The following is a 17,379-nucleotide window of genomic DNA, read 5'->3' on the forward strand; positions in this document are numbered from 1 at the left end:
TCATTCCGAGCACCTTCGGCTTTATCTTCAGACATTTTCCGAAGTCATTGTTTCCTTGGCCTAAAAGATGGATCCACATTGAGTGAATGTTCAATAACATCTCTGTTAACACCACAAAGATCATTAGCTGTCCAAGCAAAAACATCTTTGTTATTAAATAAAAATCTTAGCAGAGTCTTTTCTTGTTCATCAGATAACTTAGATCCCAGCAGTACCCTTTGATCTGCTATATCTTCACACAGGAGCATAGGCTTTGGCTGATCTGCCGAAGCGGCGTTCTCTCTTTTGTGTTTATATTGTTGACAAGCTTTGGCTCCATCTATGTTATGGATGGCCTTTGAATCCGTCCAACTCGCTTCAGCCCTCCTGGCAGCTTCCTGACTCCCGTGAACAGCAATGGGCCCTTGTTCCGAAGGTATCTTCATGCATAAGTACGCTGGGTGAAGTATAGCTTCAAAGGCATTAAGCGTCCCTCGACCAATGATTGCATTGTATGGGTATTCCATGTCAATGATGTCAAAGACAACTTGTTCAGACCTTGTGTTGTTAACATATCCGAAGGTAACTTACATTGTCATTTTGCCAAGTGCCACAATCTGTCTTCCTCCGAAGCCACACAAAAGATGTGTAGCATCATGAATCTTGTCTTCTAGCTCTTGCATCTATCTGAAAGCCTTTGCAAATATGATATCCGTTGTGCTGCCTGTGTCAACCAAAACATTGTGAACCAGAAATCCCTTGATGACACAAGATATAATCATGGCATCATTGTGAGGATAGTCTTTAAGCTGAAGATCCTCTTGGGACAAGGTGATTGGGATATGAGACCACTTGGATCTAATGAAGGGTCCTTGCACCCCAACATGCTGCACTCTTCTCTGTGCTTCCTTCTTCTGCTTCTTGTTAGCTAGCTCTGAGCTTGAACCGCCTGTGATTGGGAGCACCAGCTTCGTGACCGAAGGTGCTTCAGCTAGATCGTTGTACGAAGCCATTGTCACAATCAGTGGAAGTGAGTTCACCAGAGGTGGGCACCAATGTTGGTCACTTGTTCTCAAATGCTACGAGTCAAGAACAAGGCAACACAAATGTTAATGATTAAAGACCTTCGTCCTTCGAAGCATTATCTCCCTTAGGATATAATGATCATTAGACGAAGGTTATGAAGGACATACCTTCATCATCTCAATATGTTATGAAAAGCATGAACATATGTTACATACAAAGAATATGAATAGTCATATTAAATCATTAAATCATTTGTATTCTCATTATATGATCATGAACAAACAATAACAATATTGAGTTACATTTATACCTTCGGCTTGACAGAAGGTAAGAATCCAAGAGTGACGTGCAAGTGAATACAAGTCAACGTGAACAGTACGGGGGTATTGTTCACCTATTTATAGGCACAGGATGCAACCCGGTCAAAATTACATTTATATCCTTGATATCTAATTATAATCATGACACAAATTATCAGGGACTAAGTGGTATTTTCCTCTTTAAGTCGGTGTAGCCCTTCGTCTCAGACGTGTCATAATGATGAAGCTCCTCGATTACAGCTTCGCCATATACCTTCGATTTGTGCCTGCTTGAATATGGCCTTGCCGAAGGTGTTCTTGCTTAGAGGACCTTCGGCGGAGAAGAAGGCCCCCAACAGTATAGTTCGAAACTGTGACAGAATCTCTCAAGACATTAGGCCCACATACAGTTGTCCTTGTCCATCGGACATCGGACAACGCTGCAGGTGCACCTGATCACTTGACAAGTTCGGTATCTGAATTCTTTCCTTGCCCAAGAGCATTTCACCTGTCACGCAGATATTACAACACATCGGAGGAACGAGTATGCGGAAGCAGTTACAACAACTTATTTTATATTAAAGTATGGAAAGAGTAGTATTATTACAGATCAGTAAAATATAAGAGTGCTGGAGTAATATTATTACAACCCTGGGAGGCAAAAACCCTCCCGATTAACAGTAAAAAGTTTTTAAAGGAGGACACTTCCTCCCGAGGCTTCAATCCTGGTTTTCTTCCTTAGGCACCACCTTGGAACAAAAGCAACAAAAATTTGCTACTTCCTCACCTACAACAACATGGGTTCGAAAACCCTGAGTACGGAGTGTACCTTCGCAAGTCTTACCCGTCAAAATAAAAGACTCTCAAGGATATGCTGGCTTTTGGGAATCAAGGTATGGTTTATCAAGAATCAAAGACTCTGTTTGCAGAAATGCTTACTAATAGTGGATCCTTAAAAATCCAATTTTACTTGTCAGGTTAAGTAAAGTTACCTACATCTAGAGTTCTTTTTACCCTAGTTCAAGCACTTGACCTATACTAGCCAATTTCTTATCAACCCTTCTTATTCACTGGAATGCTACGTGTAGGTCAATGACCAAGTCTTCATGTCCGAGAAGTAATGGCGATCTGAATCGATTAATACTCAGCTGAGGATCTCCAATCACACGACATATGTAGCACTTAACCCTTGCATATGTTAACTCGCCACCGGGTTTCTTAAGACCAGATCAGGTTCACGCCAACCGAGAGCACAGATACACCACCGTCCAGCCTCTTGCCACGGAGGGTACACGCTACTCTCGCCATCTCTCCACTCCCATTGCGTGTTATCTTATTCTGGTATTAGTCTGCCCGAGGCAAAGCTTACCCATGATGAGGCATGTGACCAGTTAAAGGGTCCTCGATCATCAAGCCTACATCGACAAGGTCCTTAATCGACTCAGACGGAGACACTACACTGAGACTCCCTTCTGGTGCAAGTCAACTGCCCAGTCTCAGCTTTATTATTTTCAACCCAAAGTTTGGTACCTGGCAGTGGTACATCTTTTCCGATGTTGAACCCATCATGGCCATGATGGATCCACCATCAAGTTTTGTTTTGAAAACATCCCACCCCCTTGAAGCATCATCTTTTGTCAAAACAAAACATTTTGTTTTTCTAGAGCAAGGCTAAGCATAAGAAAAACATTTTTATAAAATAGGGGATCAAGGAAATGTAATCAAATTCTCAAGGAAGGAAATGCAGCAATTTGTTTAGCACACAACTCTTATCACCTAATGCATCAAGCAGGTGAGAAAGATTTTAAAATAGCAAGGAGGTGGCAAATGCACCGGGGCTTGCCTTGTGTTATAGGTGAATCAGGCTCTGTTCCACAGATGTCAAAATAAAAGCAGTTCCCGGCTTGTGGTTCTTCAGGTGATGGTGTAGCCCTTGCTTCTTCAACTTCTATCTCTTCTTCGTTTTCTATATATAACCATATATAATCTTGAATGCTCATGTAATGCTGATGAAAATGCAAAGATAATAGAAGTATATTATCTAATGTCTTGAATACAATTTTCCTTCACGAATCTCCAGGAAACTAGGGTTTTTGGAGTCAGTAGTGAATGGCAGGCATCACTAGAAAACTAGGGTTTTGAGGTTTAGGCATCAAACTTGGTCCAAATCATACCAAAATTTACCCAAGGCTTTTAAACAATATCTAAAGCTTATCTAAAAAGTTTGGTGATTTTTGGAATTATTAATCAATTTCTAAAATTCCAGGAGTATAAGTTTTGGCTATTATAAATACTCCATAATTCCCTATTTGAACTAAAAATCATGATACTATTTTTATTAAATACTATAGAAAATTAGGAACCTAGTAAAATTGGCCTTGCATTTTTAGCGTTTTTCTACAATTTTATAGAAATCCTTTAATCCTGGCAGAAAAAGAAAAAGGAAAAGAGCCAACAGTTCTAGACCGAATTGGCCCAAGCCGGCCCAGCTAAGGCAGAACGCGCCCACACGCGCGCCCCCATGTGCCGACTTTGCAAAGAAGACCCCGACCTTTTAAACAACCCGAAAGAGTCCACGACACTATTTGTTTCAGTCGCTGACGTTTGCAAATAAACCCTCACGCTTTTGTTTCTTCACGACCCGAGGTCCCCGACGTCGCACGGCGAAGAACTGAGCTCCAGCAATCCTGTACTGGCCAAGATAAGCAATGGTCGGTGCCCTAACTTGGCTGAACCTTAATTCAACACCCAACAAGTGTTTCCCCTCGATCAATTTCGCAGTTCGAGCTCTAAATCACTCTGTCCACGAAGGCAGTGCAAACAGCGGATGAGCACGGGTGTTCCCGGCGATGTAGGGTAGTCTAGCTTAATTGAATGGGTCAAGGAGCATCAGTGGTATGCAGGAGTGCCGAAACAAGAGAGTAGAGGGCAAGACCGGACCTGAATTGAACTGGCCACGGTGAGAGCTTGTTCACGGTGGCGGAAACATATTTGGGGGAACTGAGAAATTCGTGGGCTTTGGTTAGTAATTGGAGGCACGAGCTGGTGGATTGGATGCTGGAATACCTAACGGAGCCGAGGGTGTGCTCAATTTATAGGGCTCTTGAGTGGTGGACGGTGAATTTGAAGGAAACGCGCGACAGCCGGAGAGGAGGGGCACTAGCGCAGTGATTTGTGGCAATTACGGGATAAGAAGCCACGACGGTCACTGGTTAATGATCACAACTCACGGCGATGTGGTTAATGGCTAGAGGCGTGGCACAATCGCGGTGAAGGGCGCAAACTCTGGTGACGGCCGCAAGGCCACGTCGCCGGTGCAAGTGGTCGAGGAACAGCGAGGCCACAGTAGCCCGAACTCATCCGCGACTTGATCTTTTTCACGACCGATCGCAATCTACTTCCCAGTGGCACGAATCACAGCGACCAGCGCGAATCTAGGCGCACGGTTCACCGGCGGTGAAGTTATCTGATCCTGGGATATTTTCAGTATTGTACCATCAGAAATCCTATTAAGAGCTCCTAACAGCTAGATTTGTAGCGCCTAGATCATAGATTTTTGTCTAAGAACTTGCTAATTCATTTGTAGCAAACTTGTAGCCCTTCATACTAGCTACAATTCTGCTATAGCAACAACCCCCAATTGAGCAACAGATCCTGCTCAAATTCGACCCGAAAGTCTGGCCAATGCTAGTGGTGACCCAATTTCAGTCAGCGAAGTGACTGACAACACAACTTTGGACATAATTTTCTCCCAACTTTGTATAATAACAATGCTTAATCCCTTAAGCAAAGTTGTACTCCTATGATAGCTCTATACTTTTGATGTGTTGACCCTAGGCAAAATCTTTGTATTTTTGAATCTACAGAGTTCCAAGTCAGGCTTCTTCAATGATTTTCAGACTTAGCCCTACATGAGCACTAGAGTGGCCTTTTTGAAATTAGGCCCACATCTCATGGTTTCACTTGCAAATCTTCAAATATGTGAACCATATGACTTAAGGTACCCTAATTCCATGGTTTTTGCACTTAGGTCCAAAAGTGTGCAATATTTACATATAACCCCCTAGGGTTTCAGTCCAGGGTTTTCCAGGGGTCTATTTAGGGTTTTTGGTACTTCAAGGGTTTGGGTGCCACTTAAGTCCATTAATGGTGACATTTTATGACCATTTCTAATGAGTTTTGAAGTTTTCTCTCATTTAGGCTTTGTTTACACTTCTAAGCCTAGTTTAGGGTTAAGTACCCTACTCTAGGGTTTCACCCATGACAAGTCACATCAATACAACTTGTTTGAAATTTTTGCCTAGTGAATGCACTCTAAGTGTAACAATCACATGATATGCTAATGCTCATGATGTTATGCTCAAGTTTTAGTGGCAGTAACACCAGGGGTGTTACATCCTTCCCCCCATAAAAGAATCTCGTCCCGAGATTAAAAAGTCCTAAGGCAAGTAATGGAAAAGGAAATGTGTCATATATTTTATTTCCTTATTTCTTGTACAAAGTAGGGGTGGTATAGGGTGTATTCCTCTACTACAACAAGTGTACACATCTCACAATTTACATGAAGCTAAAAAGCCTGGGAAATTCTTTTCTAAAAAGTCTTGAGTTTCCCAAGTAGCTTCATCTTCCATGTGTTGGTTCCATTGTATCTTATAAAACTTGAGAGTTCTCCTTCAAGTAATCATGTCCTTTTGATCCAAGACTCGAATAGGATGTTCTGAATATGTCAAGTCTAGTTCTAAGGCAACATCAGTTACTTCAACGGTTCGATCTGGAACCCGAAGACACTTCTTTAATTGAGATACGTGGAACACATTGTGCACCGCAGACAATGTTTCAGGTAATTGGAGTCGATATGCTACTGGTCCACATTGTTCGAGAATAGGAAAAGGACCAATGTACCTAGGTGCAAGTTTTCCTTTTACCCAGAAACGTGATACACACTTCATTGGTGAGACTTTCAGGTAGACATAATCTTCAACTTGAAAGTACAAGGGTTTGCGTCGCTTGTCTGCATAACTCTTTTGGCGAGTTTGGGCTTCTTTCAAATTATGTATTATTCGTTGAACCTTCTCTTCTGTTTCTTTTACCATATCAGGCCTGAAAACCCATCTTTCTCCTGGTTCAGACCAGTTTAACGGGGTATGACACCGTCGTCCATACAAAGCTTCAAAGGGTGCCATTTTGATGCTCTCTTGATAGCTGTTATTGTACGAGAACTCCGCTAATGGTAAGCAGTCATCCCATTTCTGTGGGGATTCCAGAACACAAGCTCGCAACATATCTTCAAGTATTTGATTTACTCTCTCAGTCTGCCCACTAGTTTGAGGATGATAGGCCGAACTGTGGAGCAACTTAGTACCCAAGGATTTGTGAAGTTCTTCCCAGAATTTGGATACAAATTGAGGTCTACGATCCGACACTATTGTCTTTGGAACACCCTGCAAACTGAGGATGCGAGCAATATACAGCTGGGCATAAGTGATGACCGGGTAATATGTCTTGACTGGCAGAAACTGAGCGATTTTCGTAAGCCAATAACCCAAATAGAGTCAAATCCTTTTGCTGTCCTGGGTAATCCTACAATAATGTCCATGCTTATGTCCTCCCATTTCCAAGTCGGGATTGGTAAAGATTGCAATGGACCAGCAGTTTTCATATGTATGGCCTTGACACGTCTGCAAGTGTCGCATCTCGCCACATAGCATGTAATTTCAATCTTCATCTTCGTCCACCAATAATGCTGCTTTAGATCATGATACATCTTAGTGCTTCCGAGATGAATAGAATAGCGACTAAGATGTGCTTCATCTAAAAATTTGCTGGCGGACTTCATCATTCTTGGGCACAACTATGCGGTTATTAAACCATACAATGCCTTGATCATCCTCTCTAAAACAGTTTGCCTTACTGGCCTTTATTTTCTCATGAATGTGTTTCATACCCTCATTATTTCTTTGTGCATTAATTATTCTTTGCAGAAGAACCGACTCAAGCTTCAAGTGATTCAAAGTTCCATGTTGAATCATCCCCAGGTTCAAGTTTTCCATTTCTTGGCATAATGTAATGTCAGAAGTCTTCATTGTAAGACAATGACAGGAAGCCTTGCGACTTAGTGCATCTGCCACTACATTGGCCTTGCCTGGGTGATAGTGAATTTCCAATTCATAATCCTTAATCAGCTCAAGCCATCTACTTTACCTCATATTCAGCTCTGACTGGGTAAAGATGTACTTCAAGCTTTTATGATCTGTATAGATATGACAGATATTCCCCAACAGATAATGACGCCATATTGTCAGGGCATGAACCACATCAGCTAATTCCATGTCATGAGTTGGATAATGTTCCTCATGCCGGCGCAACTGTCTTGAGGCATACGCTATAACTCGGCCTTCTTGCATCAAGACACAACCTAAGCCACTGCCTGATGCGTCACAATACACATCAAAAGGCTTTACAATGTCCGGTTGAGCTAATACCAGAGCAGTGGTCAATAACACCTTCAGCTGCTCGAAGGCTTCATCGCATCTTGAAGACCAGTTAAATTTGGTATCGTTCTTCAATAAACTTGTGATTGGTTTCACAAGCTTGGAAAAATCTAGAATAAATCGGCGGTAATAACCAGCCAGTCCAAGGAAACTTCGGACTTGATGTACAGTGGTTGGTGGTTTCCACTCCAAAATATCCTGGACTTTGCTTGGATCAACCGCAATCCCCTTGGCAGACAATACGTGTCCCAAAAATTGGATCTCCTCTAGCCCAAACACGCACTTGCTGAATTTAGCATATAATTGATACTCCCTTAAGCGCGTTAATACGATCCGCAAATGTCGAGCATGCTCCTCTTCATTCTTGGAATATATCAAGATATCATCAATGAAGACTACCACGAATTTATCCAACTCGGGCATGAATACCGAGTTCATAAGATATGTGAAGTGGACAGGAGCATTTGTTAATCCGAAAGACATAACCAGATATTCAAATAATCCATACCGCGTAGTGAATGCGGTCTTGGTTATATCTTCGGGTCGGATACGGATCTGATGGTAACCCGACCTGAGGTCAATCTTGGAAAATACTCGAGCTCCGATAAGCTGATCAAATAAGATATCAATCCGAGGAAGAGGGTACTTATTCTTAATTGTGACCTCATTAAGGGTCTATAATCCACGCACATCCGAAGCGTTTGGTCCTTCTTCTTGACAAAGATGGCTGGACAACCCCAAGGCGTCGAGCTTGGTCGGATGAATCCTTTTTCTAGCAGATCTTGTAATTGAGTCTTGAGCTCTGCCAACTCATTCGGAGGCATTCGGTACGATCTTCTAGAAATAGGGGTTACCGGGCTTCAATTCAATCACAAATTCTACATCTCTCTCTGGAGGCAATCCAGGTAGATCTTCCGGAAAGACATCCAGGAATTCACATACTACCGGAATATCTTGGATCTTCGGTATGATGGCTTCATAAATTCTGCCAAATGGTTTAGCTGTAGTAGCTACAGGGATGGACAAGAGAACCTCTTCCTGGCCATAGCTCAACCTGATGGTTCTCAGATCAATGTTGCGGACAGCTTTGTGCTGGGCTAACCAATTAATGCCCAGAATTACATCTATATCTTGGCCTTTCAGAACAATCATATTTGTAGGAAAGTCCCGGTCAGTCAATGTTACGGGCACATGGAAAGCCACTTCTTTAGTGAATATTTGTCCCCAGGCGAATGAATAATAAACCCTTCCCTTGATTCAATGCAAGGAATGCAATATTTCTCCACAAACTTCTTGCTTATGAATGTATGTGAAGCACCAGAATCAAAGAGAATGACTGAAGGGTGATTGGCCATGAGAAACGTACCCATCATGACCGGCTCTCCCTCCGGCATAGTGGCCACTTGTGTATAATAGATTCACCCAGTTTTCTTCATATTCTTGCCCGCTGCATTATTTGCCGTGTTTCCCTTGCCTTGGCTGGAACTCCCCGGGTTCTGCTGATTATTGGAGTTGTTCCGCCTCGGATATGGGCAGTCTTTGATGAAATGTCCAGACTTCCTACAATTGAAGTAGCCAGTTAATGAACTCGGGATTGTAGGGAAACGAGCACCAGGGGCACTCGACTGAGTTGTTGAAGTGGGGGCAGTGGCAGGGCGGATGAATACAGGTTGTTTAAAGGGGTAGGAGGATGGACGAGGTGAAGAACAGTTTTGATTGAAAGGTCGGATCACCAACCTTTGTCACTTTTCAGGCCTTGTTTGGACCTGTCACCTCCAAAGCCCTTTGACTTCCCTGGGCCTGCATACTTAGCTTCAACTGCCAGAGCTGTGCTGGCAGCCCTACTGTAGGAGAGGTCGAGGCAGGTGGCCATCTTTCGTTGTAGTCGGTCATTGAGGCCTCTCATAAAATAGTTCCTCTTTTTCAGGTCAGTATTGACCTGGTCAATTGCGTACTGGGACAAATGATTGAATTTGATAAGCCACCTTGTTTGAGTTTCATGAATTCTTCTTGCTTGATATGGAGCACTCCTTCTGGAATGTAGTGCTCCCGAAATGCCAATTTAAAATCGTCCCAGGTGACTTGATGTCCGGTAGGCTGAATGGCCACATAATTTCCCCACCATGTACTAGTAGGGCCTCTTAACTACCGAGCCGCAAATAATGGCTTCTAGGTCTCCGTGCATCGGATGAGCCCAAACTTCTGCTCAATGACCCGCACCCATTCATCAGCTTCGAGGGGATCTTTGGCTTTGACAAATAGTGGGGGACGAGTTTCCGAAAAATCCAAATACGAAGTTTCGCGGGGTCCCTACGGATAAGCCCTCCTGCCTTGTTGCTGAAGTTGCTGTCCCGCCATTTCACGTAGGAAGCGGGTGTTGTCAGCGGTCGTGCACTACAACCTTTTAGGCCTTCTATGACATTGTGATTATGTCACCAACTAGTATTTATTTGTCACAGGTTGTGTTTTGGTGACATCGTTGTGACGAAAAGGTCATCGTCACAGAAGGTGCGTGTTAAATAGACTACAATGACGATCATCAAAAAAACGTCATAGAGTTTATGACACACATCAAATTCGTCACTAAATCTATGACACTCTATTTTGTCATAAGTCATTATAAAAACGTCACAATTTGTATTGACATGCATTGCCACATGGCTATGGTGATGAGGTGGCATGTGACGTGGCAAACCGTTATGACGAAAACATTTGTCATAGATTTGATCACGTGGCAAGCCACGTGGCAGATGATGTGGCAAAATTGTTGTGACAAAGAATTTTGTCATAAATTGGGAGGCGTTGGCCGCTGACATGGCAAGTGATATGGCGAAGCATTTGTGGTAGATATAATCATCATGAGAATGATCACATCATATGAATTCATACCATGGAATATTACACATCACAACCAAAATATCATATGAATATGTTGAACACAAATATTTCATCCATGAGAGAATTATATAACTTCAAAACATATATCTGCAAATTCTTTAACTTAAAATCCAAATCAAATCCTATAACTTCAACTCAAAGTATTATACATTAAGCATAATTGAAATAATCATATAACTTCAAATCTAGAGCTACTGTAACAAGCTACTATAACAGCTATAAGGTTGTAGGCCCTATAGTGGTTAGTTAGACTTAAGATGGAGGCACTTGGCCTCGATTGAAGCTTAATAGTTGATGAAGGAGGTTATTTTCTTCGATCGATCTCTTCATACTATTAATGGTCTCCTGAGATGCTTTTGCTGCTACATTTGAGGATCTCCAGCTCGACGAGGCCGAGCAACATGAGCCCCGTTGTGAGCCTAGACATGATCCCTGCGAAGAGCACGAGGAAGGAGATGCTCACACAATCACTATCAGTCAAACCATACAATGAGCAAATAGTAATTTTTGGACATCAGATGAATACCTCTCCAAAGGCAAGAACAAATGTCGCTGACAATAATACAAAAAGAACATGATGAAACATTCTATCAAAAATATAGGAAGTGCCTGAAAAGGTTGCAACGAGGTAAACATAAAAGTCAATGGTTAAAACAGAATGGAGTGCGAAAGGTATCAGAAAAAACAACATGTGAAATAAGAAAGGAATAAGGTATAAGAGTATCAACTGGTGAAAGAACACTAGTATGAGAAGTGTGATAGTAGATTTAGGACTGGAAAAATAATATCGATCAGATATACATACACCATATGATGTAATTGGACTAACACATATTGGTCGTGCTGCAGTTGGATGATGAAAGAAACTAGTAGCAACTGGGAGAAATAAGCCTATAGTGGATGCAATAGGTGTTATTCTCAATCTTATCTAAACTTCATCAAATAGTTCCAAAATGTAAGATAATCATAAACAGGATTACAAAAAAATCATGCTGACATGGTGCAAAAAAAAGTTGAACAGACACAACTTCAGAACATTGTCCCTCTCTCCTAATAATGAGTTAAAAGGTATAAGTGTTGATGCTAGGATAATTCATTAGAAGCTTTAAACTAAAATTTCGATATTACCATACATTCTTGTAGCAAATGAATACACTTCTAGAGTACAAAATAGTGTGATAATTGATATGATTGGAATCCAGATACTCTACCTCCATGGCAGCAACATTACACAACAATAGGGTGACATGAAGCTGGTGTTGCTTTTGAACAACTGGAAGGCCGACAGCTGCAACAAACAAAGTAAATAATAAACAACACTTGAGGGACAACAACAATACACTATTGAAACTAAAAAGGGGATGCTAAAATACCGCACCAGGGTCGAGTCTTAGACCTATGCTTTGGCGTAGCAGCGACATCGTAGCCCATTTGAGAATGACCAAGACATTACCGGGGTCGAGGCTTAGAACAATGGTTTGTCATGGGACAAATCAGGAGATTTTTTAACCCAGCCTAAATTTTTTTATACGGGGAGTCAAACTAAAAACCTAAGGAGTGCTACTTAGACCAGCTAATCAACTAGCTAGAGATCCTTTCACGCTGTAAAGATTACTAGGTAAGACAAAACTGAAAGTGCATTCTACCCTAGTAAATAAAAATGGTAGATACAGGATACTCCAGAGTGATCACTTTTTATGATTATCCATTGCATTATACTTCCTCTTCCCACTTATCTGATGTACCATTTCATATATCACCAGAACGAGGTGAACCATAGAAAAGAATGAATCCCATCCACAATGCTTTTCCTTATTCCTGACTATACCCATTTTTGTTTGTTCTCTTTCCTTTTCAAACACTTCTGCATGTAAAAAATATGTCAATGTTAGTGTTACCATCACATTTTATCCTCACTATCATTATTGCCACTTACAAAATCTAGCAGACTTCCGATACGAGCGAGAAAAAAATTCACCACCATACACCAAAGACGCTCTAATGTTCAAAATTACAGAGGTACTTGAGAATACGATAGAGTATATGACGTTCTCATCTCCATTCCTTCATGTAACCAGCCACACCAATGTGATCCCTACTACCAATATAACAAACCCGCACATAGGACAGTAACCAGATCGAGCACAACGAGGTAACAACAGGGAATGGATAGGGATTCAGATCGTACTAGCCTGAGCCTTGGTGTCGGTGCCGCTGTGTTGGAGGATCTCTAGCTCAACAAGGCCGAGCAACGAGCCCAGTGTGAGTCTGGACATGATCCCTGTGAAGAGCACGAGGACATGCTGAACGAATCATCCGCAACCAAAGTTATCCCCCAAAATAACTTATGGCCACAATGATACAACAGTTTCATAAACAAACAAACAAACAAATATTCAGTAAAGATAACTTGAAATGAATAAGTAGGTATATAATGTAGGAAATGTACCAACTCTGCACAAGGAGCACATGCATAACACAGGAGAATTTGAATCAGAAATTAACATCCAGTTTGAGAGAACAAAAATAGAAGAACATTCTCAAAAACTCTCACCGCAATATAACAAAACTTATGGAACATGAACAATCAGAGTATCCTCATCAGCCCAAGATACTACTCCCTCCATCCAAAATTCCCGACAGATAAGGACTCTGGGAATTTTAGGAAAAAAAGTGTACCAGGGGACTTCGAATAGGGAGCACATGCTGAACGGATCATCTGCAACCAAAGTTATCCTCTAGTTTAAGAAACCAGTTACAGTAGAGTGTTGCCAAGCTCTCATCACAATAAAAAAAGAATATGGAAGAGAAGGACTGAATTATTGTCCTCGTTAGCCAACTCAGATTGGTCCTCGTTAATTAACTTGTGGGTTAAAGTCCTTATTTTTGGGATATATCATTTAAACGTTAGGCACCCATATATATTCAATCCACGTGGGGTGAGGAACGAAATTTCAATATTAACAGGTTGATGCTACACATAAAACAAGGGTAAACTGGATGGTCTTTTCTCCTTATAGTTGATGGTGTCACAGGTTGCATTCGACGACAGTCCTATATAATAAACCAAGAATGAATCCAATGCTACATTAGGAAAAATTTATCTTTCGATGCTAAGGAAAGAACCATATGATATTCAGAAGCTGCATAGGGAATCTTCTCAAAAGGTTGGTTGAGCAAAAGTTTCAAGATAATATCCAGAACAATACTTTTCTGCACCACGAATACAACATAAACATTACAAGGTAGCCAAGTTAACACCCTTGTTCGCCTAAGTAGATTTTTCTAATTTCTCCTAACATCGGGGATCAGGATCCTTAATTATAGACATAAAACTTGCTCATTGCTTACTTGCTTGCTGTCGTCGTTGTTTGCTGTCCTGTAGTGGCACGCTCACTTGGCTAGCAGCTGCAGTCACACGCTCGCGGCTTGCCTACTACCCTGCAGTCTCGCGCTAAACTGGCGCAGCTGCTTGTACATGCGCTTCTCCTCTGGCCTCACGTGCTCACCCAGGGCGCACGGTGGCTGGCGCATGTGGTTCGCCCACACGGCCACACACAGACGCTTGGCCGCTCGAGGAGCTCGGGAGGGAATTAGAGGCGGGAGCCCTCACCTGCTCGCCGGCCACCGCCATGCTCGCGAAACCTTAGCACGCCCGCGGAGCCCCGCTCAACCCTAGCACGCTCGTGTAGCCGCTCAACCCTAGCACGCCCGCGTCCGCCACCGTGTGGGACTGTGGCCTATGGGTGCCAATTCATGGCAGATTGCAGTTGTTGGACCTCTAGAGACTATTTGGTCCAACAGTAGGAGCCGGGCACTAGTGGCCATAGGTCTCCTGCATGTGGTTATTGCGGGCCGACGTTGATTTGGTGGGCTGCGAAATTACTAAGGAATAATAGACAAGTTGTATGGGCTAACGTATAGCGAGCGCTATAATAGACCATAACGAGTACTTCACCTCTATAAATATGTACTCCTTTCGTTCCGGTTTATAAAACCTAACCATTTTTTATCAGTCTAATAATATAATACATGCTCTCTCTAGTCATACATACATCGATATATTAGTATAGAGAGAATTAAATACATTTTTAGTCTTTGAATTAGAGGTAGTTACACCTTATACATTGGGATGGAGGCCGGAGTTCATCTAATTATTTTATCAATAAACTTGTATGTATAACATAAATAAGATACATCTTTACCAACAAATACGCCAAAACCCTAGTGGAGGAAGAGACTTTTGGCCAACACTTAGATTATAATTTCAAGCCAGTTGTATTGTAGTTTATTTATTTATTTATTTTTCTAAAATTACATTTATGTATTATGAAAAAACTCATATTGTGGTAATCATATTGCCATGCGTGATGATGTGTCAAACATGAAGATCTATGTGGTAATGAGACCTTACCTTAATGGTGGGTCACGCGAGCTAATATGGATAATAGTATTTTTTTAAAAAAATACATCATATGTCTATAACATATGTGTATTGCCATGCAATATCGTCACAATTATTATGTTGAGAAAGTTATGACGATTCATATATTATCATAAAAAATTGTCACAAACATGATGCAAGAGTATATTATGACAATTTTAATGACGGGAGTTAAATTTTCGTCACTACACTAAGCCATCTTCTAAAAATCGTCATAAACAAGGTGATCTAATGACAAATTACTCTATTGTCATGGACTATTCGTCATATAAGGTCATAAGTGTTGTAGTGGTGGTGACCAAGGCGGCGATAGCCTCGGCCAGCGTGGGCGGTACCGATGGTGGATTGGGTGTATCTTCTTGACCACAGGAGGTTCCCGCGCCGTCATGTGCACGAGTTCGAGATGGCATCTGAAGCAAAGAAATATTTGGAAAATATCACATGCTGATACATACCATCATTTTACATTACTTAAGATGTAATGTTACAAACTCATTGTACAACATGACTTCATTACCTATTTTACATTAACATTATTTCTAAACTATACTACTACTAGTATTTATTATCCTTAGCAACTTCGTTGTCGGGTGTAGGGGTCCATTCATCATCCAGGTTCATTGAAGGAGGGGGCTTGAAAAGATCCAGTTCCCCACCAAATGCTTCACCTGCTGTTCCAGAAGGTCCAGCTCCTATTCCCACAGGGTCGGTAGGTACGTCGGGGTGCAATCGCGAATACAATTCATGAACTTCCTCATGCAATGTATTGTAGTACACCTACAAGTTATCAATGGCCGTGCTAAGCTCCTCCACACGGGCTCGAGCTTTGGCTTCTCGGTCCCAAGCAATGGAACGTGAGTTGACGGCCCAATGGAGTGCCAAATCTCGTTCGGCAAGCTCGTCTTGCAGATGTCGGATGTCAGTTCTTAACTCATTTATGCGCTGACCATCCTCGACCCACACACTGTTTCTGTGACGTAGCTCCGTTCAAAACTACTCCACCTGGGCTTCTAGATCTCCAATGGGATCATTGCTGCCGCTGCTGCTATCCTCATGCCTTAGAGCCAGTTGTTGGCAAGGTACGCCAATTGGTCCAGTGGACTTGCGCGCAGTTTTCCTTGTGCGTGGCGGCATATCTCCATAAGGGGGAAATCTTATTTGTATAGTTTTTAACATGATGCATGCATAATTACAGAACCAACCTTAGTTGATTCACAACCTTCTATACATTGCACTCTACTATCTGTCTTAAAATAAGTACTTCAGAAGGTAGTTAGATAAGAAGGAAAGAAATTTTCTTAGATAAGTCTTTGAAAATTCTTTTTGAAAATGCCTCATAACATCTGCAGAGATGGGCTTCGCTCCGATACCAGCTGTGATAGAACGTCTCAAGACATTAGGCCCACCTACAGTTGTCCTTGTCCATCGGACCTCGGACAACCCTGCAGGTGCACCTGATCACTTGACAAGTTCAGTATCTGAATTCTTTCCTTTCCCAAGAGCGTTTCACCTGTCACACAGATATTACAACACATCAGAGGAACGAGTATGCGGAAGCAGCTACATCAACTTATTTTATATTAAAGTATGGAAAGAGTAGTATTATTACAGACCAGTAAAATATAAGAGTGCTGGAGTAATATTATTACAACCCTGGGAGGCAAAAACCCCTTCCGATTAACAGTAAAAAGTTTTTAAAGGAGGACACTTCCTCCCGAGGCTTCAATCCTGGTTTTCTTCCTTAGGCACCACCTTGGAACAAAAGCAACAAAAATTTACTACTTCCTCACCTACAACAACATGGGTTCGAAACCCCTGAGTATGGAGTGTACTTTCGCAAGTCTTACCCATGAAAATAAAAGACTCTCAAGGATATGCTGGCTTTTGGGAATCAAGGTATGATTTATCAAGAATCAAAGACTCTATTTGCAGAAATGCTTACTAATAGTGGATCCTTAAAAATCCAATTTTACTTGTCAGGTTAAGTAAAGTTACCTGCATCAAGAGTTCTTTCTACCCTAGTTCAAGCACTTGACCTATACTTGCCAATTTCTTATCAACCCTTCTTATTCACTGGAATGCTACGTGTAGGTCAGTGACCAAGTCTTCATGTCCAAGAAGTAAAGGCAATCCGAATCGATTAATACTCAGCTGAGAATCTCCAATCACACGATATATGTAGCACTTAACCCTTGCATATGTCAACTCACCACCGGGGTTCTTAAGACCAGATCAGGTTCAC

General features: G+C 41.8%; 1 protein-coding gene across 1 annotated transcript; it reads right to left on the reverse strand.

Moving 5' to 3' along the window:
- Positions 1–10,740: 10,740 nt before the first annotated feature.
- LOC103652061 (putative DUF21 domain-containing protein At1g03270) lies at positions 10,741–14,411 on the reverse strand. Its single transcript, NM_001364714.1, has 6 exons — positions 14,045–14,411; positions 13,373–13,412; positions 12,882–12,974; positions 11,905–11,981; positions 11,220–11,302; positions 10,741–11,125 (listed from the first exon to the last, which is right to left on the reverse strand). Exons 2-6 carry the CDS (start codon positions 13,410–13,412, stop codon positions 11,113–11,115), a joined length of 306 nt encoding a protein of 101 aa, NP_001351643.1. The 5' UTR covers positions 14,045–14,411; the 3' UTR covers positions 10,741–11,112.
- Positions 14,412–17,379: the final 2,968 nt, after the last annotated feature.

The sequence above is a fragment of the Zea mays genome, chromosome 3 (genome assembly GCF_902167145.1).
Source record: "Zea mays cultivar B73 chromosome 3, Zm-B73-REFERENCE-NAM-5.0, whole genome shotgun sequence".
Taxonomy (NCBI): Eukaryota; Viridiplantae; Streptophyta; class Magnoliopsida; order Poales; family Poaceae; genus Zea; species Zea mays.

Excerpts from the sequence above, each read along its gene's own strand:
- LOC103652061 (NM_001364714.1), bottom strand. The coding sequence starts at position 13,412 with ATGATCCGTTCAGCATGTGCTCCCTATTCGAAGTCCCCTG. Across the intron at positions 11,982-12,881 it reads CGACACCAAGGCTCAGGCTA|CTGTCGGCCTTCCAGTTGTT; the intron begins GTACGATCTGAA and ends TGTTTGTTGCAG. Across the intron at positions 11,303-11,904 it reads GTAATGTTGCTGCCATGGAG|GCACTTCCTATATTTTTGAT; the intron begins GTAGAGTATCTG and ends CAACCTTTTCAG.